The 19,812-nt window shown below is 56.8% G+C and overlaps 10 protein-coding genes across 10 annotated transcripts; 6 read left to right on the forward strand and 4 right to left on the reverse strand.

Moving 5' to 3' along the window:
- Positions 1-49: 49 nt before the first annotated feature.
- Positions 50-561, forward strand: SDRG_01464 (hypothetical protein; the record flags this gene model as incomplete). Its single annotated transcript, XM_008606989.1, has 1 exon — positions 50-561. The coding sequence occupies one exon, from the start codon at positions 50-52 to the stop codon at positions 545-547; it is 498 nt and encodes a 165-aa protein (XP_008605211.1). The 3' UTR covers positions 548-561.
- A 54-nt stretch (positions 562-615) lies between these two features.
- On the reverse strand, positions 616-2,327 carry SDRG_01465 (hypothetical protein; the record flags this gene model as incomplete). Its single annotated transcript, XM_008606990.1, has 9 exons — positions 616-914; positions 971-1,059; positions 1,101-1,246; positions 1,293-1,398; positions 1,439-1,699; positions 1,743-1,906; positions 1,951-2,085; positions 2,132-2,178; positions 2,225-2,327. The coding sequence occupies 9 exons, from the start codon at positions 2,325-2,327 to the stop codon at positions 616-618; spliced, it is 1,350 nt and encodes a 449-aa protein (XP_008605212.1).
- Positions 2,328-2,543: 216 nt separating this feature from the next.
- On the reverse strand, positions 2,544-3,270 carry SDRG_01466 (hypothetical protein). The gene has a single exon (XM_008606991.1). It carries the CDS (start codon positions 3,252-3,254, stop codon positions 2,625-2,627), a length of 630 nt encoding a protein of 209 aa, XP_008605213.1. The 5' UTR covers positions 3,255-3,270; the 3' UTR covers positions 2,544-2,624.
- Positions 3,271-3,650: 380 nt separating this feature from the next.
- On the reverse strand, positions 3,651-4,878 carry SDRG_01467 (hypothetical protein; the record flags this gene model as incomplete). Its single annotated transcript, XM_008606992.1, has 2 exons — positions 3,651-4,610; positions 4,660-4,878. 2 exons carry the CDS (start codon positions 4,876-4,878, stop codon positions 3,651-3,653), a joined length of 1,179 nt encoding a protein of 392 aa, XP_008605214.1.
- Positions 4,879-7,802: 2,924 nt separating this feature from the next.
- SDRG_01468 (hypothetical protein) lies at positions 7,803-9,235 on the forward strand. Its single transcript, XM_008606993.1, has one exon. It carries the CDS (start codon positions 7,830-7,832, stop codon positions 9,168-9,170), a length of 1,341 nt encoding a protein of 446 aa, XP_008605215.1. The 5' UTR covers positions 7,803-7,829; the 3' UTR covers positions 9,171-9,235.
- Positions 9,236-9,370: 135 nt separating this feature from the next.
- SDRG_01469 (hypothetical protein) lies at positions 9,371-12,969 on the forward strand (the record flags this gene model as incomplete). Its single annotated transcript, XM_008606994.1, has 11 exons — positions 9,371-9,537; positions 9,583-9,708; positions 9,757-10,033; positions 10,081-10,226; positions 10,276-10,778; positions 10,823-11,006; positions 11,053-11,334; positions 11,377-12,349; positions 12,402-12,555; positions 12,606-12,811; positions 12,853-12,969. 11 exons carry the CDS (start codon positions 9,371-9,373, stop codon positions 12,967-12,969), a joined length of 3,135 nt encoding a protein of 1,044 aa, XP_008605216.1.
- A 95-nt stretch (positions 12,970-13,064) lies between these two features.
- Positions 13,065-14,559, reverse strand: SDRG_01470 (hypothetical protein; the record flags this gene model as incomplete). The annotated part of the gene is made up of 7 exons (XM_008606995.1): positions 13,065-13,228; positions 13,273-13,426; positions 13,479-13,640; positions 13,691-13,825; positions 13,875-14,015; positions 14,061-14,339; positions 14,389-14,559. The coding sequence occupies 7 exons, from the start codon at positions 14,557-14,559 to the stop codon at positions 13,065-13,067; spliced, it is 1,206 nt and encodes a 401-aa protein (XP_008605217.1).
- Positions 14,560-15,287: 728 nt separating this feature from the next.
- Positions 15,288-16,253, forward strand: SDRG_01471 (hypothetical protein). The gene is made up of 2 exons (XM_008606996.1): positions 15,288-15,929; positions 15,983-16,253. The coding sequence occupies exons 1-2, from the start codon at positions 15,322-15,324 to the stop codon at positions 16,170-16,172; spliced, it is 798 nt and encodes a 265-aa protein (XP_008605218.1). The 5' UTR covers positions 15,288-15,321; the 3' UTR covers positions 16,173-16,253.
- A 512-nt stretch (positions 16,254-16,765) lies between these two features.
- On the forward strand, positions 16,766-18,597 carry SDRG_01472 (hypothetical protein). Its single transcript, XM_008606997.1, has 7 exons — positions 16,766-17,103; positions 17,153-17,464; positions 17,511-17,651; positions 17,705-17,833; positions 17,878-18,051; positions 18,106-18,232; positions 18,281-18,597. The coding sequence occupies exons 1-7, from the start codon at positions 16,915-16,917 to the stop codon at positions 18,550-18,552; spliced, it is 1,344 nt and encodes a 447-aa protein (XP_008605219.1). The 5' UTR covers positions 16,766-16,914; the 3' UTR covers positions 18,553-18,597.
- Positions 18,598-19,350: 753 nt separating this feature from the next.
- On the forward strand, positions 19,351-19,792 carry SDRG_01473 (hypothetical protein). Its single transcript, XM_008606998.1, has one exon. It carries the CDS (start codon positions 19,435-19,437, stop codon positions 19,630-19,632), a length of 198 nt encoding a protein of 65 aa, XP_008605220.1. The 5' UTR covers positions 19,351-19,434; the 3' UTR covers positions 19,633-19,792.
- Positions 19,793-19,812: the final 20 nt, after the last annotated feature.

The raw sequence follows: 19,812 nt of genomic DNA on the forward strand, positions 1-19,812 counted from the left end.
TCTGATGCTGTCCCTTCTGCGTGCGTCCTCGGCTCGGGCCGGCGCCCGCATGGCCGTCCGCGGCTCTGTCTCCACGCGCGTCTTCACGCCCACGGCCTTCTCGCCGGCTTCGACGACCATGCACTTCTTCTCGACGCAGCGCGAGACGGAGCTTGAGGTCGAGAACAAGAAGCTCAAGGACGAAATCGCCGAGCTGCAGAAGAAGCTCGAGAACAAGCCCGGCAAGTTCATGGCTGTGATCCAGGCCAACGGCCTTCCGTTCCTTGTGTGGTGGACGACGCTCTACGGCGCGACGGGCTTTACGATCTACTATGGCCTCTCGCGCGGCTGGTTTGGCGGCAGCGACGCCGTCGACCTCATCCGCGGCCTGGGCCTTGACTCGTACATTGACCTGGACAGCCTCAACCCCGAATACGGCAACATTGCGATCGCCGTCGTTCTCAACGAGATCCTCGAGACGGTGCGGTTCCCGTTCTGTTTGGCGACTACGCCGATGATCAAGCGTGCGTGGGCCAAGGTCCGCAACCAGCCCGAGGTGACCAAGTAAGGACGCACGGTATAGAAGCTTTAGTAATACTGTGTAAGCAAACAACTGTGTTTCGCGCCTCCGTCGTCTTAGCGCACCACGCCGTAGGCTTCTTCCACCTCCATGCGAGAGAGCTCCTCGAGCGCAATGCGCTCCTTCATTTGCGCGTACTCGTCGAGCGCCGGCGTGGACGGCTCTGGCGGCCACGTAATCTCCGTGCGCTGGTTGCCGCTCCACTGCTGCTCGAATATGCTCGGCGACTCTTCCTGTACCAAGGTCTCCTCGAGGCAGAGCGGGTCGTCGAACGACCCGTCGTCGTCGCTGCCAGCAGCCGAGGCTCGCCATGTGTTTTCGGGCTCCTTGCACTCGCCGTCGGCAAAGAGGAGCCCTGGTAATACGTACATCACTACCGTTTAGCCATTCTGCGTTCGTAGAAGGACCTACCGTGCACACCCACACGGCCATTCGCGCTCACGTCAAGGTACACGGGTTCCGTCATGTCGTTCGTCAGCGCTGGCACCGAATGATGGAGGCTAATGCGTCCATCACGACATGCTATGTACTGTGCACGTACGCTTGGTAGATGTAGTGCAGCTGCAATTGCATGAAGCCGTTGCTCTTGTGCGACACAAACCAGTCGGGTTCCCAGACCAGCGGTATCTGCATCGCTGCCAGAATGCCGCAGACACGCTGGGCATTTGCGAGGTGTTGGGTTGGTGTCTACGCCTCTTCGTACACGTTCGCATTCAACCAAGTATTCTAGTACCGTTGGCGTCATGAACATTGTGCTGGCTTGGAAGATATCCTCGCGGTCGTCGTGGCGGCGCCGTGCGCCGTAATAATGGAGCACACACCACAGACGGAAGCCCGACCTACGTTTCGTCAAGCGTCCGGCATCGAGTGGGCTCGAACCGAAAGTAGTCGAAGAGACCGCTGGTGCTGCTACTGTTGTTGTTGCTGATATCGGACAGCAGGCTGTCGCTCCACACCTCGTGGGGGCTGGCTTGGTGATACAAGCTTAAAATGTCTTGGCACCATGTCCAGACGACCTTGTGTGACAGCGACCGCAGCACGACCTTGTGAAAGATCTCGTGTAGAAAAGCCGCCGTAATTGGGCGGTCGCCGCTCCAGAGCTGCGCCGCGCTCGGGACATTGCGCACGTTTAAATTGAACCTGCCATCAGCGTTGCGAGGCTGCCATCTTCGAGGCAGTGTACCGGCTGAGGCACTGCAAGAGCAGCTCGACGTTCGACTCGGTCGTTCGCTGCGACTGCGCGCGTTGGTTGATTCTCCCAATGGAGAAGTCAGGGACGTAGTGGTGCAGGAGGTGGCTTAGGAAGACGCCGTTGCGCAGCTCGTCGTGGTACGACTCGACATGGAGCTACATATTTCGTCTATCCACTGGCAACGAGCGAATCGACGTACTTTGTGCGGCCAGAGCGAGAGCAAGTTGAGCCACAATAGGAACTGCTGCAGTTGCTTGAGCGATATTTTAGGCCGACTCAAGTGTGTGCGCACGAGGTCCTCCCGAACGTACGACGTCGAGCGTGGCTTGAGCGGCTGCATAGACGAGAGTGGTTAGCGCAGACAGGAAAAGGTAGAATACCGTCGCGGGGGGCGAGTCGGGGGCCAGTGGCTCGGACTTGGCGATACCTACGCGCGCTTCCTGAGCCTGCAATACGACGCATAAATGACGCACTTGCTCGAGACGAGGACCGGCGCGGCAGTAAAATCACGCGCTGGTTCCCACCGCGCAACGAGACGAAGCGCTGCGGCCCCGTCGGCGCGTCCCTTCGGTGCATGCGACCGTTTCGCAAGGACTATCTTTGCTACGAACATATACAGTGGCTGTTGTTCGAGACTTGAGTCGTTCGTTGGACAAACTAGGAATTGGTGGCGAGTCTCGACTCGACTCGGCCCAGTGCACTACCGAGGCGTTTGCTGGAGCATTCCGCGGTTATCTCTCGCGCGCGACGAGCGCAGCTGCCATCTCACGCAGCAGGTTGACCCAACGACACGAGTAGAGCAACGAGATGGTCATCGCAATGTTATGTCTCATTTAGCGTGTAGGAGGATAGGAGGGTAAACGTGCAGAAGCCTTAGGGGTTGATGCGACGGGACATCCACGCGGGATCTGTAGCGACATCGAGCGTGTCGACTTGGGCAAAGCTGTCGTGGAGACGGAGGTACTTGACCTGCTTGGGCCACAGCACGAGCACAAGAAACGTGGGTGGCGGCGTCGCTGATGATACCACCGGCACGGGCGCGTCCGTAAATGGTGTGTTGGGCTCCGGCCAAAAGAACTGCTGCCGCATGCTTTCGCGGAGCTTGTGCCACAGCTGCGTGCGCAAGCCTTTGGCGTCGGCGTCGGGCGTCACAAGCTCCACGTCGCCCGCGATGCGGAACTGTTCGCCATTCTGCGGCAGCCACCAAGCAACCTCGCACGCAGGGTTGGCCGTCAGCTGGGCGACCTTGGCGCTGCGCGCATCTGTGATCATGGTCAAGCCCGTCTCGCCTTCAAAGCCACGGAAAACAACCGTCCGGCATTGGGGTGCGCCGTCTTGGGCCACTGTCGCCATCTGCAGGTAGTGCGTGCCGGGAATGTGCCGGTTGGCCTCAATCGCCTCATGGAGGCGCTGCTTCCAGGGCGTCAAGCTACTTGCGCTGCGGCTCGTCGTCATCGTCCTGCACCGACGTCGGATCGCGTGGGCTGCTTGGGCGCAAAACATCGCGATCCGCCAGTCGCACTTAATGGGATGACTCCATATCAAGTGTCACAGGTCGAAGTTTCGTTTCATATTAAATAATGTATGCTATGGGGGTAGGTCTTCAAAGTCTGAAATACCCTCCAAAAATGGATGTCACGCTTGATCGTCGGCGGCCTTCACGTTGGCAGACCGATAGATAGATAGATAGATAGATAGATAGATAGATAGATAGATAGATAGATAGATAGATAGATAGATAGATAGATAGATAGATAGATAGATAGATAATGTATGATCGCGTCCATCGACGTCCCATGCTTCACGAGTCCTTTCCTTGTCGTTTGATCAACCGCAGTGTGCAAAACACAACACACATTTTCAACATGTTAAATAACAAGCGACGAGATATTCCCGTTCTCACTGCTCGGTGTCTTCCGAGATGCTGGACCACGACCGGTGGGTCGACGGTTTGCCCGAGATCCAAGATGTGCCGCCGCGACCCGAGAGCAATTCCTTGGTCTCCATGCTCTGCCGGAGTAGTTGCTGCAGCACGACCTGCGGTGTCAACGGCTGCGGACGCTCGACGTACGAAGCGACGAGGCGTGCGAGTCGGTTGAGGTGGTGCACGACGTCGTCATGAAGCGTCGCACTGCGCTTGCTCGCGACCGTGTCGAGCACGGCGAGGGTGCCGATCGCGACGCCGGACGACCCAAGCACGATCGGCGCGCCGGCGTAGAAGCGAATGCCGGTCGCCGACGCGACGAGCGGGTTTTTGGCAAAGCGCGAGTCGCGAAGCGTGTCGGGCACGACGATCGGCCGCGGCGCGTGCAGCGTCGAGGCGCAGAGCGAAACCTCGCGCGGCACCTCGGGGACGAAGAGACCGACGCTGGCCTTGAACCACTGCCGGTGCGCGTCCATAAAGCTAATGTACGCGATCGGACAGTTGGTGAGGTCGCTCAAGAGGCTGCAGATCGTGTCGTAGGTTGCCTCCCGCGGCGAGTCGAGAATGTGGAGCTGCCATAGCGCTTGGAGCCGCGCTTGCTCATTCGAGTGCATCCAAAGTTCCTCGATGCTGGGCGGCGCATCCTCTTTGAGCGAGCAGTACGGCGATGACGGACATGTTGAGGCTGTGAACGACGCCGACGACGCCAGCGACTTCTCTTCCAGTAGCGGAATCGTTGGCGTTGTGGCAAAGAACGTGCCAGGCGTCGGCGATGCTGGTGGCGACGGCAGCTTGGAGACGCGTGTAGTTTGCGTCGACGCGTAGCACGGTGGGCACACCTTGATGTGTCGTTGCTGCGGCTTGTGCTTGCGCTTGGTATCGTGCGTCACCAAGCACACACGCCGGGCGCACTGCCGGCAGATGATCTCGCCACACTATCACAACGGTCCATGCTCTACCATGCTCGAGACCGCTTCTTCGTACCATGCGGCAGTGTTGCTTGCGGCGAAAGAAGGTAAAGCTGTGCCCACAGCCGTGACACGCCGACCGGTGGGCGTCGTGGACCCAGTGGGCTTGCGAGATGCTCCATGCATGCCACTGCCCGAGCGAGACGTCGAGGACGACCTCGGGGCGCTGGGCCTTTTGCTGCTGGACGTACCAGAGGTTCGGCGCGCTCAAGGCAGCGTTGGGATGCATCAACATGCACGATAATCTCTCGACTGGTCTCGGCCGATTGACGACGCCGCGATCTGATCTGGCGCAACCACGTCGCGATATCCGGATAAAGCTAAAACCACCAATCACATACCTGCGTTCGAGTATCTTCCGGATAATGGACCGTAGCTGTGCCAGTCAACGTCCGACGCTGCCACAAAAAAGAACGCGCATTACACCAGACAAATCAGAGGACGCTCGAGGCGTCATGCATCGCGTCGCTGTGCTGTAGCTACGCAATAAGCTCTAAGAAATGGTTTGTCTGGTGTTAAAGTGACAATTTCAAGGGCAAAACCGAGGTCACACCATCGCTCGATCTTCGCTCGATACGAGCTGTCTTCGGCAGCCACATGTTTGTAGCGTGATCGAACGTAACACTACATTTAGAGTCACATTGGCGCAGACGATGTTTGCAATCACCTTTTTTCTGGTCGTTGGCCACTCGGAAAAACTGCACAAGCAAGCGTTCAACTGTGGTTTCGAATCGATCGGTGCAAGTGCCATTCGCAACAGCCCAATCGACGATGACGCATTGGGGTGCTTGAATCGAATTTTTCATTTGGTATTGTATGTACAGCGCCTCCTCGCACGAATACACAAGCCTTTGTAATGCGGTTATCAAAGCCACACAATATATTGTACGTGGCCTAGCCCAGTGCAAAGTGCCCACGTGTTCGTGACGTCATGCAATCGAGCACCAACATCTTGAGGAAAGGCCAAGGTGCTCGAAGAGTGAACAATCACATGTTGCCCGATGACGTTCGCAGCCCGTGGTCTATCGCGGGGGTAGATTCCTGTATTTAGTTGGCATAGATGCTCGTCTATGTATGCTGTGATGATGGCCTTTCTGTGAATGGGCCTTTCTCTTGCGATATAACGCGCTTGACCAGAAGGCATTATGGCGGTACGTGATGGGGGTGCCTGCGCTTGTTGCGTACCATCGGTTTCTCGATTCGAATCAAGAAGACGAATTCATCGCTGAGACTAAAAGAGTTTTACACGCAGGCGATTCTTGTTGTAGTCCAAAGCCCAAACCCATGCTGCTGACAGGTTGCTGGTTCTCCTGAGCGTGCTCCCTCCATAGCCATAAAACGCTGTGATTGATTAAAAAGGGTGTGCACTTTGTCCGAATGATAGTATTCTGATTGGTGTAAAAGGGAGAAGAATATCAATGTATCGCGTGTGGCGATGTTCATTGAACAAACGGCATCGAGCGCTGATGACGGAAGCATAAATGAAAGGGCACCTTGTACCCACAACGTGAGATCTTAGAGGATTCAATAGCTGGAGTAAGTGCTGATATGGTTGAACATATGGAAGATCTGGATGCGCTAGGGCCTCATCTTGGAAGACAACCGTGTACTACAATTGCTCCGTGCTCCCGGTCCTTCTATACAACTGTGGCATGCCGCCGCTCGTTACTTTGTCCCGCCCGAGGCACCCCGTTTTGAGGCCGCAACAAGCTCACGCTGCCGATTGACCTGCACCGCGACCTTCAGTCACTGACGCCACCTTAGTGATTGGCGTCTCTCGATAACCTCAAGAAACTGCGCAGCTTTGTCGCCGAGAGCGAAGCCTGTAAGGCCTTACGAAGCGTGTAGTCATGGGCCTCACTCGCGGCCACAAGCGCCCCCGGGCGAGTACAGAAGAGCAAGACGAGCCTCCGCGCCTACGCAGCCACGGCCCGGTAAGCGAAAGAAGAAAGAATTGGTCATCTCTACGCATTGAAGTATTTGTAATGATGTGAACGTGAACAAGGTGAAGCAACGCTCGCCCCAGAAAAGAGCAATTTATTGCCGAAGATTTGAACATGACCTTATATGGAGCGAAGAAAAAGCGGAGGTCGTATTTGACATGCGTGAGATAACACTGAATAATTGACTTTAGCCACTCATTGCGTCATTGAATTGTGAACAAGCATGTAATGGTCAGACTGGTACTAGTACGATGGGAACAACTCGCCGCTCCTGGCGAGAAGCTCGCGGGGACGAAGCTTTGGAGCCAATACATGTATGGATCGGCCGAGGTCAAGCATGCATCATGACCTTTTCAATAACATCTCTACGACATTCCACACTCAGATCACTAGTACCGGATAGCGTAACTGCGAAAGCCTAGGGTACTGAAAGACCGTCAAAGGGTCACGTTTTATATGGGTTTGACGCAATGAGTTTAAACCGGGTACATCTAGTCCTTGTCTTGTCCTACACTGTAGGAGTAGGTGTCTTGTCTGTACAGCGCCAGATTCTGCGCCAGGATGTCATTCGTACATGTCCCGCAGCCAACTACGCATCAACCTGGATTTTGTATGCGCGGATATATCCTGTACTGGATTGACGTTGCATCGACCAATCAGCGATGTTGTACCGTCTCTCCGCCAATCATGCGACAGGATTACACCCTTCTTGCGGCCTGGCAACTGTCACGGTGCAGAGGACACCGCAGGTTCACGAAACACAATAAGAACTCGACTTCTGAGCGAGTGCTCTCCGAGGCTGATACTACCCACAAATACTTCAACAACACGAGCTCTTGTTAATACCAGTATTGAATACATGCACCTTCTCGAAGCCAATGCGACGACGGACGGGCGCACTTCGAATTATCCTGCCATGGCTGCAGATGGCGTTCAACTTGAAGTACAACGTACCACGGTTCATGCACGCAACCTTGGCCACGCGCAAGTGCTTTGCATACAAACCGCCAAGCTTTGCGCTTTTACGAACCAGGATTTATCGGCTTTGCACATCGATCGCTGCGTCGTCAAACATCCTCTGAGAACCACCCACGAACACGCGATTGCCCCCGAAGCCTCACGCTCGTAAACGTACGGCTGAGCCACCTGTTGAAGTTGCGAAACCAATGGGTGACTCTGTGCATGGCCAGCCACGCCGGTTGTGGTTTTCATTTTCCATTTTGCTGTCAAGCACCAACACAAGATGCTTCGCCGCACGGTGCTCTTCCTCGCCGCGCTCGCGGCCACGATCGCCGAGGCGGTTGTGCCCGTCAACGTCATGCTCGCCCTCGACACGGTCGTCTTGGACGGCGCGGGCAACACCCAACTCAAGGACCGCACCAAGCTCGACACGCAGTTCGGCAAGCTCAAGGCCAACGGGGCGACCGGCATCATGGCCGACTGCTGGTGGGGCCTCGTCGAGAAGGCGGGGCCGCGCCAATACAACTTTGCCGCGTACCTCGACATGGCGCAACTCGCGGCCAAGCACGGGCTCACGATTCAAATGGTGCTCTCGTTTCACTCGTGCGGCGGCAACGTCGGTGACGCGTGCAACATCCCGATTCCGAGCTCGTGGTTCACGCGCAACGACGTGTGGTACACGACGCGGTCGGGCTTGAGTGACCCCGAGTACATCTCGCTCTGGGCGGACGCGACGCCACTCGACAAGTTTGGCCGGACGCCCATCGACATGTACCGTGAATTTATGACGGCTTTCAAGACCAAGGTCATGGACGCTGTCCCCAACACGGTGGTGGAAGTCCAGATCGGCGCCGGGCCCGCGGGCGAGCTCCGGTACCCGTCGTACCAGCTGCAAGGCGGTCGTTGGAGCTACTGCGGCATTGGCGAGTTTACGAGCTACGACGCGTTCGCGGCCAAGAGCATTGCGGCCCGCGCAAATGCTACCAATAACCCGTCGTGGGGCCTTACGTCCGGTCCGGCCAACGCCGGCAACTTCAACTGCCTTCCTGGTGTCTCGGGTGACTGCCCTTTCTTCTTGGACAACGGTTTTGACAACTATGCGAGTGCGTACGGCAAGTTCTTCCTCGACTGGTACTCCTCGTCGCTCTTGGACCACGGCCGCGCGCTTTCCAAGGCCGGCCGCGCCGTCTATGGCGCGTCGACGACGCTCTCGATCAAGGTCTCGGGCATCCACTGGTGGTACAACTCGAACCACCACGGCGCGGAGCTCACGGCCGGCTACTACAACACCAACAACCAGGACGCGTATGCACTGATTGCGAACATGCTCAAGGAGAACAACATTCGCTTCTGCTTTACGTGCATGGAGATGACGGACGCGAACGACCAGTGCCGCTCCCAGGCCAACTTGCTCGTCGGCCAGGCGCGCAACGCCGCGTCCAACATCCTTGGGCTCAAGAACGGCTTTGCGGGTGAGAACGCCTTGCCCATGTCCAACGATGCCCAGGTCAAGACCGTCGTCGGCCACATGGCGGGCGGCGCCACGTTCACGTACCTCCGCCTCACCGACTCGTTCGATTGGGGCTACTTTGCGTGGATCGTCACGAGCCTCAAGCAAGCCTAAGTCTTTTCGCGTCTACTACCTCTAGTGTCGTTGCAACCATCAACACGGCGTGTCTGCTTGTTACATCTCCTTTCTTATCACATTGCAGAGACACAGACGTTGCATCGATGTTGGCTCGGTAGTCGTTCTCAGAAAGGCCACCATGGGCGGTTTCAAAAACCGACGCGACCGAAAAGGCACTTTGCCTCAAAAGGCACCCCATGGCGGCGGTAAGGAGGAAGCACCGGGCGGCCTGCCACAGCTGCGGCTGGCGGCAGCAGCTCATCAAGGACCGCATGCGTGGCGAGTCCTTTCAACGCTGGGCCGCACGCAACATGGACAACTCGCTCTTCGCCTCTCTTCTCGACATTGTTCAAGTGATCCTCGGGTACATTGGCTACGTCTTGCAACTACACGCTTCATCTATGCGTAGGGTCTTGGTCACGCTACTCTACTTTCAAAAGAACTGGTCGGCTTGGGACACCTCGATCGACGACCCCGTGCTCCGCATCATCCATGCTGTGTATGGCACGCTCTTCCTTCTCGACTATTTGCTGCGGTGGGCATAGTGTCTTCTTGACTACTGTCAACTCGACCACGTCGATAGGCTCTATGCGGCCGACAACATGGAGACATATGTCTTCAGTCCGCTCGCGATGATCGAGCTCGTCTCGATTCCGTCGCAGTTCGTCGATGTGGTCTTCAGTGAAGCGCAGAACCGCGACAACTACATCCTCTTTGGCGCGATGAAATGCCTCCGGCCGTTCCGATGCCTTCGCTGCTTTCGGCTTCTGTCCTTTGCCAAGACGGCGCGCATGCGCGAGACTGGCATGCTCTTCTTCGCTGTCCTCGCCATCATCATTTGCTTTGGCGCTGTGCAACAGGTACACGCTTCGACCCTCCCACTGCAATGATTTTCCATGTATTGTAGGCGATGGAGGCGTGCTTTTGCAACGACCTGCCCGGCTTGGACCCGAGCAACTGCTCGATTGTCGACCGAAACACAACGGGGCACTGTCAGGACATGGAGATCTACAACGCCATGTACTTTGTCGTCATCACCATCGCGACGCTCGGGTACGTACTAGCCAAACATGTCTATAACTCCAGTTGACACGATGGGTAGGTACGGTGACATTGCGCCCAAGTCGACATACGGCCGCATCATTGTGATCATCCTCATCATTGCCTCCACGGTACTCCTCCCGCTGCAAATCTCGACGCTCAGCGATGTGCTCAACCGTGACACTGAGTACGACAAGGCGTACACGGCGCGGCGGGAGCAGAGTCCGCACGTGCTCATTTGCGGTGAAGTGACGTCGGGCGCGCTGGATTTCTTCCTACGGCAGTTCCTGCACCCGAACAACCTCAACTGGAAGGACAAGGTCGTCATCCTCTGTCCGTCGCTGCCGTCCCATAACCTCAAGCGCGTGCTTCTCAACGCCGCGTACGAGCAGCGCGTCATGTATCTCCAGGGCTCGGCGATGCTCGACGCCGACCTCAAGCGTGCGAGTGCCGCGACCGCGCGCCTCTGCTTTGTGCTGACCAACCAGCAAGCGCGGGACGCCGACCGGAGCGACACGTCGTCGAATTTTCTCACGATTTCGCTGCGCCGCTTCAACAAGCACCGTACGTCCATACTTCGCAACATGGACAAACCATGTCCATTCTAGTACCGATTTTCGTCCAAGTACTCAAAACCGACAACATTCGGCACGTCCACCTCTCGGGCGCCAACAACATTGTGTGTCTCGACCAGCTCAAGCTTGGCATCCTTGCGCGCTCGTGCGTCTTGCCCGGTGTCTCGGCGTTTGTGTGTAGTATTTTGTTTGCGTTCCGGCCCTTCCGCGGTGTCGAGTACGACCACAGAGATCTCAAATCAAACTTGAGAGAAATGGTGTAGGCGGTCGCATGTGTGGGCCTCGGACTTTTTGCGCGGCTGCAGCAACGATATCTACGACGTCCGCGTGCCCTTGTTTCTCGACGGACTTGTCTCGTTTGCGTTTCTCGCCTACGTGCTCTTCCAAGAGTTTGGGATTGTGCCCATTGGCATGGGCCATAATGAAGAGTACCGGCTTTTTCCCGCGAAAACGCGCGTCCGCTGTGACTACAAAGTGTACATTTTGTCGACGTCGCCCGACTGTTCGCGGCGCGTCGACGCCATCTCACTCAGTTTGCTACAAAAGTACAGACAAATAGTTTATGCGCGTGTAAACAATCGGTGTAGGTACCAAACGATGCTCGACAACTTTGACGAAATCTCGCGCGCATGGAACAAGCACTCGTTTTCGTCCAAGCTCGCGACGCGCGTCCAGCGGTCCAGCCGGCGCCTGCTGACGCGCACGACGCACCGCCAATCGCTTGTCCACAGCTCGTTCTACTCGATCAAATCGAACGGCCGCGGGTCCGAAGCCGACTCGGAGGCTTCGCACAAGTCGAGTATCGTGGTGCCGTGCACGACCGAGACGGACGTACCATCCGCGACGAGAGATGAAAGCACAACACACGACGCGACCGAGCCCTTCATCTCGACCGCATCCCAACCGACGTCGTTTCTACCGCTGCCTAAAGTCGTCGAAGGCGACGACGAGTCGCCCGAGAAGTCGCTCTTGCCGTCGCAGCTCAACCCAGCAAAACGCCTTCCGCCATTGCACGTCGCCAGCCCGCTGCCAGTCCCCGAAGAGAGTAGTGCTGCGCAAGCCGCCCCAGAGGCAGTGAACGGTCGGTCCAACTCGCAGCTTTCACTCGACTACCTGTCCTTTCTCACAACCCACGTGCCCGACGACTTGCGCGACCACATTCTTCTGTGCGGTATGCCCAACATGCTCCACGACTTTGTCGCGCCGTTGCGGCAGCCCAGCCGACCGCAAAAAAAGTTTGCCCCCGTCGTCCCGATCGTCGTCCTGAGCGCGACGCCCATCTCGGAGAAGCAGCACGCAAGCATTGCGCACTTCAAGCACGTCTACTTCCTCCATGGATCGCCGCTGCATCTGAGTGTCTTGACCGCCGCGCGCGCCGCCAAGAGCAAGAGCGTCGTCATTCTGAGCTCGACGAACGACGACGACTGCGACGACGAGCCGGATCTCGTCGATGAAAACATGATTGATACCGATGCGCTGACGCTCTATCGGTTCGTGACAGAGTTTTGCGAGACGAATCATCACCCGGACATGCCGCTGCCCCGCATTCTCATCGTGCTCGTAAGCTGTGGCGTCTCGTCAAGGAAATGGCATTGATGCATCGCACTTATAGAACCGCCCGAGCAGCCTCCGCTTTGTCAAGGACGAGCACAACAAGGAGCCGGCCGACGAAGAGACCATCGAGATCCTTCGTCAGCACAAGCGCCAAGTGCTCTCGCGGTCCGACGACCCGCTCGACAGTATTTGCACCCCGATCTTTGCGTCCGGTACGCTCTATTTTTCTCGACAGGGCAAAGATAAAGGCTGATCGAACTAGGCAAAGTCTTCTTCCCCAATGCGCTCGACGCGCTCCTTGGCACGTGCGACAAAAACGGCAGCGTCATTGACCTCATGTACCTCTTCATTTTGGGCGAGCCGCCGCGGGGCGACGAGGCCGGGCGATGTCTCGACCAGATCACGATTCCGCCGACGCTCTGGGGTCGACCGTACGGTGCGTGCTTTGAGAGCCTCCTATTGCACCACGTACGTTTCGGACTCTGGGATGGATTGTGATGCGGTGCTAGAACATTCTGTGCTTGGGTCTCTACCGCCCGCAAGCCAAGCAAAACAGCTACGTGTACGTCAACCCGAGTGCCGACGTCTTTGTGACACCCAAAGACATTCTGTTTGTTTTGCGATGATAAATCGAGGACACTCTGTCCAGTCGTACAACTAGCCTTCTGTAACAAAAACTCCTATTTAACGCCTGATATGCAACATTGTCGTGCCGGCGGGATCACAGATGGAGGAGCTGCGGCGACGGCAACGTCCACTCGAACGGAGACACGGCGGCGAGCGCCAAGTCGTCTTCTTCGCCTTTGAACGTCATGTGATGGAGACCGAGTGGACTCAATGCGTCGTCGCTGTCGCTGGGGCCACGAGGCTCCACCTCGTCGTCTTCTAGTCGATTGTAAAATGCAGTGGTCTCCAGTGTTTGCATGTACCCGCGTCGAGGCGGAAGCGGCTATGGACTGGGGATACTGGCAGGGACGAGTCCCGGGAGTGGCCATCGCGCGTGCAACGCTGACACGCCATCATCGAGATGACCGTCTCGGACAACGGGACGTCCCACTTGGCACAACAGCGCGTGCATAGCACCTATGCACAAACTGTCGTTCGCATACTAATGTCGACACTCGGGCGCACGTACGTCACCGCATCCCCGGCACTGCCGCTTGACCGAGAGCCACGCAAACTTGTGGTAGCACACACTGCAGTACTCGATCGTGTCCTTGTTGGGGAAGGACGTCGTCGGTGTCTCGAGGAGTGTTTTGAGCCGCTGCGTGATAAAATGCTCTTCGAGGTTGAGAATCTACCGTACACTCGTACACAATGTACAATAGCATTTTCGAACGACTGTACCTGGCTCACGTGGCGCCGCAAGACAAAGTCTTGGGCGAGGACAGGCGTGAAGCCGAGTCGCCGCGTCACGCCGCAAAGCAAGTTGAAGTACTCAAGCACCCCGGGGCGGGCCGTCTCCAACACGATATGACCCGACTAGAGCAGCACATTAGTCGATTTTGGTGGAAAGAGTAGAAACACGTACGCGGACAAACTGGGACCGCACGTAGCCATGCGACTTTTCCAAGGACGGGCAGCACGGGAGCGGAATTGAGTGCATGCAGCGGACCCAGCCGCGCCGGACGCGCTGTGTTGCGCGGTCGATAAAGGTAAACTCGTCGTGGACCTAACACAAGCGACTGCACAATGAAGGATGCCCAGAGAGTCGTACCTCGAGGTAGCAAAAGTCGCGTGCTTTGAGCCCGATCGGCGTCTTGGCGACCATCCAGTTGACGCCAATGAAGTGCAAACCGGCTTCGCGGGCCACGAGAGTATAGAGCGACTGCTTGTCTTGCACGAGGTGGCCCGTCACGCGGCTGTACGCGTCGCACTTGGCGGGTGTGTCGAGCACGAAAAAGTTGGCGACCTCTTCGAGGCTCGCGCGCACGTGCGTACGGGCACACATTGCGGCCTCGGGCACATCGCCATCGACGTCGACGCCCTTGTGGATCTATTCAACCACACGCGTGACGGTGTGTAGAGTGGGCACTACAGTATACCGTGGCGTGGCGGCCCGTGCGGTCGTTGTGGAGCTCGCTATCGAGCGTATAGCGTGCGGCGAACGCGCAGGCGTTGCGCACCGTGAGCTTGCACGCAGTGTGCGCCTTTTCCATGAGCCGATCTCGCTCGCAGCGTGACAGTGGCGGGCACTGAAAGGGGTCGGCAACCATTCGCGTCGGCGCCCGAAGCTTTCGCACTGCTCCACTGTCGCCGATCAGAACTTGGTGGCAGCATCATCCGGATACGGTCCGCCTGTCGTGTTGACATGTAATATCCGGATGATTCGGTTTCAAAATGTGGCCTTTGGCGCCACGAATAAGAGAACGCGCCTGCGTGCGATCAAGGACAGTGCACTTGAGGGCTCCAATATAAACTATGCTATGAAGCATTCGAGACGTTCGATTTTGGCGCTACATTGTGATGACATGACAATCAGCCTTGCGCACATACGCAAAGTGCATCTCTGAATCGAACGGGCTCCCACGCTTCATACGGTGCTGCGTTAGACTCTACCGAGCTTCGTACCAAAAACTTTGCAGTACAAAAGAAATGACGCGCCCACCAGCGTAAGACTTTGTTGTCGAGATGTATCCTAATACTAGTACGTAGACTACAAATATTACGAAAGCGGACAAAAATCTACGTGTTACTTCTAGTACTAGTAAACGCTTTCTTCGTTGGTTCGTTTCTCGACGATACGACCTGTCTATATGTATAATGATGCAGTGCTGTAGTTTAAATCGAGGCACTAGACACGCAGTGTTGTTTGCGATGAGGTCATCCGCCATCACATCAAGCATAACTGCTCGTCGGTCTACACGTGCTCGCATGTCACATGCGTCTCAAGTGCGCGCACTTGGAAACGGCAATGTGGCATGCGGAGGATCCGGATACGATGGCCACGTGCGTGCCAACGCGAGTTTACGAAGCGCATGGAAGACCTCGTCGCTCGCTTCGACGCGCTCTGCGCGCGCGTGGACGCCGACACGCGGCGCGCGTTTACGCGCTCGATCGAGGTCCTTGACCGCGCAATCGATATCCTCGGCCTCGACAAGATCTGCTTCAGCTTCAACGGCGGCAAGGACTCGACGGTCGTGCTGCACCTGCTGCGGATTGCGGTCGCCAAGCGCGTGCTGGCCTCGCTGGCGCGCACGTCGCAGCCACCCGAGGCCTTTGATGCTGCGTACCACGCGGCTATGCAGCGCATGCCTGTGCTGTACTTTCACACGACGGACCAGTTTGCCGAAGTCAACGACTTTATCTCGCACTGCATTGCGACGTACGGCCTCCAATGCGGCGTCCAGGCCTGCTCGTTCATGGAGGGGATCCAAAACATCCAGGAAACGCGAGGTGTCCAAGCGTTCACGATGGGCGTGCGCAAGGGCGACCCGTTCACGGACGACCTCGAGCATTTTGCGCCGAGCTCCAAAGGCTGGCCCGCCTTCTTCCGCATCAACCCGATCTTGCTCTGGAAGTACGAGTACGTCTGGGTCTTTCTCCGAGAACTGCAGCTCGAGTATTGCTCGCTGTACGACCAAGGGTACGCACCTCACTACGCTGCTGTTGTTATCGATTCTCATGTCGCGGACCTAGGTACACGTCGCTCGGCAGCATTTACAACACGGTACGCAACCCCGCGCTTGCCGTGACGGACGCCGCAGGCAACGTAAGCTACCTGCCCGCTTACCGTCTCCAAGACGGCAGCTCCGAGCGCTGCGGTCGTGGCCGTGTGTGCACCAAGGCAACGGCAAGCACGAGTAGCAGTAGTGATAGTAGTACATAGTCCACCCACTTAGACGCCTCGTATTTGGCCTAAAACCATCGACGGAAGGTTCTTCGCATCGTCCCAACGCCTCTGTTGCGCTAGTAACTGGTCTGTACGACGTGCACTTTTCGTCATCACTCAACGCTCTCTGCGCCGACCCTTCGCACAGTCCCAAGCCGCGATATCCAAATGACCTCCGCTAGGCGCACGAGCGCCCTAGGAAGTCTACCGGTACCATTTTCGTCTTTTTAACTAAATGCTAGTATTAATAACTCATTTCAACATCACTTGTATGTGCATCGTCTTTCGATCTGTGCATGGACATGCACTGGCCGTTGGGCGTAGGTTGAAGCGACAAGCAGAGCGTAGTAGCTTGGTGCTAGTGACGGGCAGCAGGAATCTCTATTTAGTTACTGTGCCCAACCCGCACAGCAGCGCCGACACGCGTGCTATCGAGCACAAGCTGAGCTGCCACTCTGTCAAATACGTACTACTTTTTAAGGGAATGAGGCATCTGATACGGTTCAACATTGCTGTCGCTTGCAGCTGCCACGAGGTCTGGTCGGAAGCACTTGAATTTAATCATTTGCGAATTGCATACTGCATGTGTTGCCAACAATAAAAGCGGCGGCGCTGACGACGGCGTCGATTCGCACGCGGCCGTGAAATTCGCACATAACGTCCACCTCATAGTGGCTCTGCAGAGACAAGAAGCGAGCGTTGAAGCCGATGGGATTCGACCACTTTGGGTTTGCTCAATATGAGTGCGATGACGCTGCCGCTGCGCCCCGACTACTTCAAGTGCCCGCCGCTCATGCGCTGCGAGAAGGACCAGCTCATTGCGCTCGGCCAAAAGATCTGCAAGGACGTTGTGCTCAACGCCATGTCCATGCAGCTCGCGCCCGTCGACGCCGTGCTCACCAACCCCAAGACGCGGCGCCGCGCGCGGGTGCGCTGCCTCGTCATCCCCCGCTTTGATCTTATTGGACGTCTGATAGATGCGCCGAGGCACCGATGTCTTTAACCGGCAGCTCGACGGCATGTGCGCGTACACGCAGATCCCGTCAACGCTCGCGCAAGTCGCCGACTTTTTCTACCTCGACACCAACACCAAGCTCCGCGCATATGCGTCGGTCGTCGGCCAAACCATCTTGGACCGGCAGACGCTGTATACGCTCGTGGACCACCCAGGCTTGACGACGCAGCGCAACCAGCTCATGGCGCTGAGCCCACTCCACTACATTGGCGTCGAGTGGATGGTCATGGAGTGCCCGTTTGGCGTCTCGAACCGCGACACGTGCTTCCTCGAGGTATGGTCATCTTGTCTACCGAAACATTGATATTAAATTGGTCCAGGCGCACGATGAATTCGAGTTTTACGACGAGCGCGCCAAAGTGCCGCGGCGGGGCTTTGTGCGCGCCGTGCACTCGATCGACATGGCGTGCTGCCCGCCGTTGCGCGAGACCCACGGCCTCGTGCGGTCGTCCTTGGTCCGCGTACGTGCCATTTTCCAGTCGACGAACGATAGGACACGTTGCGATGATGCTAGTCGGGTCACATTTTTATCGAGACCGACGACCCCAATGTGCTCGACTACGTCTGCGTGTACGTGACGAATCCCAACGGCAAAGTGCCGCGGTCCGTGAACCTCAAGATGCTCCACCACCAGTGCGCGCGGGTTTGAACGAGATGAAGAGAAGAGCGATGCTGAGAAGGTCCTAGGTGCTGAATTTAGAGGAGTTCTTCCACCTCGAACGCATCACGTCGGCGCTGGACCACGGCGAGTTTGCGCCCGTCGGGTCGTTCCAGAACAAGGCTATCGCCAACTTTTGCGCCTGCTGCGACAAGAAGTTTGGACTCTTTTATCGCAAGTCGCACTGCCGCAAGTGTGGCCACGTACGTTCTTCTCGTAACCTCAACCATTGGACGCTCATCATCTTGACGGTGTAGGTCGTCTGCCACCAGTGCAGTCGCAAGTGGCCGATCCAATTCCGGAAAACATCGACCGTGACGCTGCGGCTTTGCCACGTGTGCTTTGTCGGCAGCGCAGGCGCCAAGCCGCTCCCGACGTCGTCCGGTAGAGATTGTGAAGGGAAGGATATTGGCACTGAGAATTTTGATGTAGCGCTGACGGGCCTCGGCGATCAGCAAGGAACCGGCACGTGCGTCATGAGCGATGACGTAAGCATTCTCAGCAGCTCAGTCTCGGCGCCGAGCGACGTGCTGTGTGGGCAGAGCAGCGACACCAACAATGAGCTCGAGCAGGGCGACTACTTTGACGACCACCCTGCGATGGAAGGCATGTTCTCGTTCCACTCGTCGTGCCGGTCGCTGCACTTTTCCAAGAGCTCGTTCAGTCCGTACGGTGAGGACAGCAACCTTGGCATTTCCATGTAGTTAGTGAGTGGTGTTGTGGATAAATAAGAGTTGTGTGCATCTTTATTTCAGCGTGTTACGAGTAAGGTGTAGATGGATTATTCACTCCTCCAGATAGAAAGACAAAGGGCCATAAGGAAAATCGAGAAAATCGACCTTGTCCAAAGCAACGCGCCACAAGGCGCCACGAGCAAAGGCAGCGCACAATGGGCGAGGAACGAGCTGGAGGCCACAGCCCGCAGTGTTGCTCGAGAGTTGGGTCCACGCATTGGGCGAAGGAGCGACCGGTAGCTTCCTCGCCGTGTTGGCGCTCGGCGGGCGGTAAGAAGTGTTAACACTCAGCTCTCGTCGTCGTCAAGGTGCCCACGCCCTGGCCTGCTTATTAGAAAGGAAATTTGGGAATGACGTTTATCCGGAATCGCTTATCCGTACTGCTCAGCTGGGGAAGATGGCAATCCGCCCAACCGCATCGCGCCAAATCTGAGATTGGAAATGGGAAAGCCGGAGTGATGGAGATGTTCTGACACTCCTCGCTTGACGCACTGGCCATGCCTCTTCGATGCGTTGGGGATTCCCCCGTCTTCATTGCCTCAAATTGCATATTGCATGTACAGTTGTAATACTAGAGCTCATTTCAACAACACTAGAGCTCATTTCAACAACACATCAACAATCACTATATGTATATCAAGGTATCGACTGCCCACATGTCGTCAGCGAACAGCCACGCGCTCTCTGTTGGGAGTTTTTTTCAAGAGTTTAACCCATGAGTTTTTTTCAAGAGTTACGACTTTCGAGCATATATTATTTATTATATGCTCGAAAGTCGTAACTCTTGAAAAAAACTCATGGGGCACGCACGGCCGTCAGAGGTCATTGCGCGTTTCGATCGCAACGAACGACATGAGCGACCAGACGTCTTGCGGCTGCGACGGAGCCATCACGTGCATCTTGCACACGCCGATGGTTGCCGAGCCCGCTGCGGATGCGGCTGCTTCACTTGCGCCCGTCAACGCCCCCCTCGAGGCTGCGTGGGGTGACGACGACGTCCCGGCCCCGCAAGCGGACCTCTACAACCACGACGTGTGGCATGGCGCGTAGGCCGCGAACGCGTCTTCCATTGTACATCATCGACTCTGAGGCCGTCGCCTAGCGCTCCCGGTCGCCACAAGACGCTCCGTCCACCGCCTCATCGGTCGTCCAGCTCGTCACGCAGGCATTCAATGTCCGCCGAAATACAGACCCCAATCTTGCACTTCCCCGTGACGTTCCAAACATGTA

Source organism: Saprolegnia diclina (assembly GCF_000281045.1).
Source record: "Saprolegnia diclina VS20 unplaced genomic scaffold supercont1.3, whole genome shotgun sequence".
NCBI classification, from domain to species: domain Eukaryota; phylum Oomycota; class Saprolegniomycetes; order Saprolegniales; family Saprolegniaceae; genus Saprolegnia; species Saprolegnia diclina.

Coding starts and splice junctions, on each gene's coding strand:
- SDRG_01466 (XM_008606991.1), bottom strand. CDS start 3,254: ATGTTTTGCGCCCAAGCAGCCCACGCGATCCGACGTCGGTGCAGGACG.
- SDRG_01471 (XM_008606996.1), top strand. CDS start 15,322: ATGGAAGACCTCGTCGCTCGCTTCGACGCGCTCTGCGCGCGCGTGGAC. Junction 15,930..15,982: donor TGCTCGCTGTACGACCAAGG/GTACGCACCTCA, acceptor TCGCGGACCTAG/GTACACGTCGCTCGGCAGCA.
- SDRG_01468 (XM_008606993.1), top strand. CDS start 7,830: ATGCTTCGCCGCACGGTGCTCTTCCTCGCCGCGCTCGCGGCCACGATC.
- SDRG_01472 (XM_008606997.1), top strand. CDS start 16,915: ATGAGTGCGATGACGCTGCCGCTGCGCCCCGACTACTTCAAGTGCCCG. Junction 17,465..17,510: donor GCGACACGTGCTTCCTCGAG/GTATGGTCATCT, acceptor AAATTGGTCCAG/GCGCACGATGAATTCGAGTT. Junction 18,052..18,105: donor ACTGCCGCAAGTGTGGCCAC/GTACGTTCTTCT, acceptor TTGACGGTGTAG/GTCGTCTGCCACCAGTGCAG.
- SDRG_01473 (XM_008606998.1), top strand. CDS start 19,435: ATGAGCGACCAGACGTCTTGCGGCTGCGACGGAGCCATCACGTGCATC.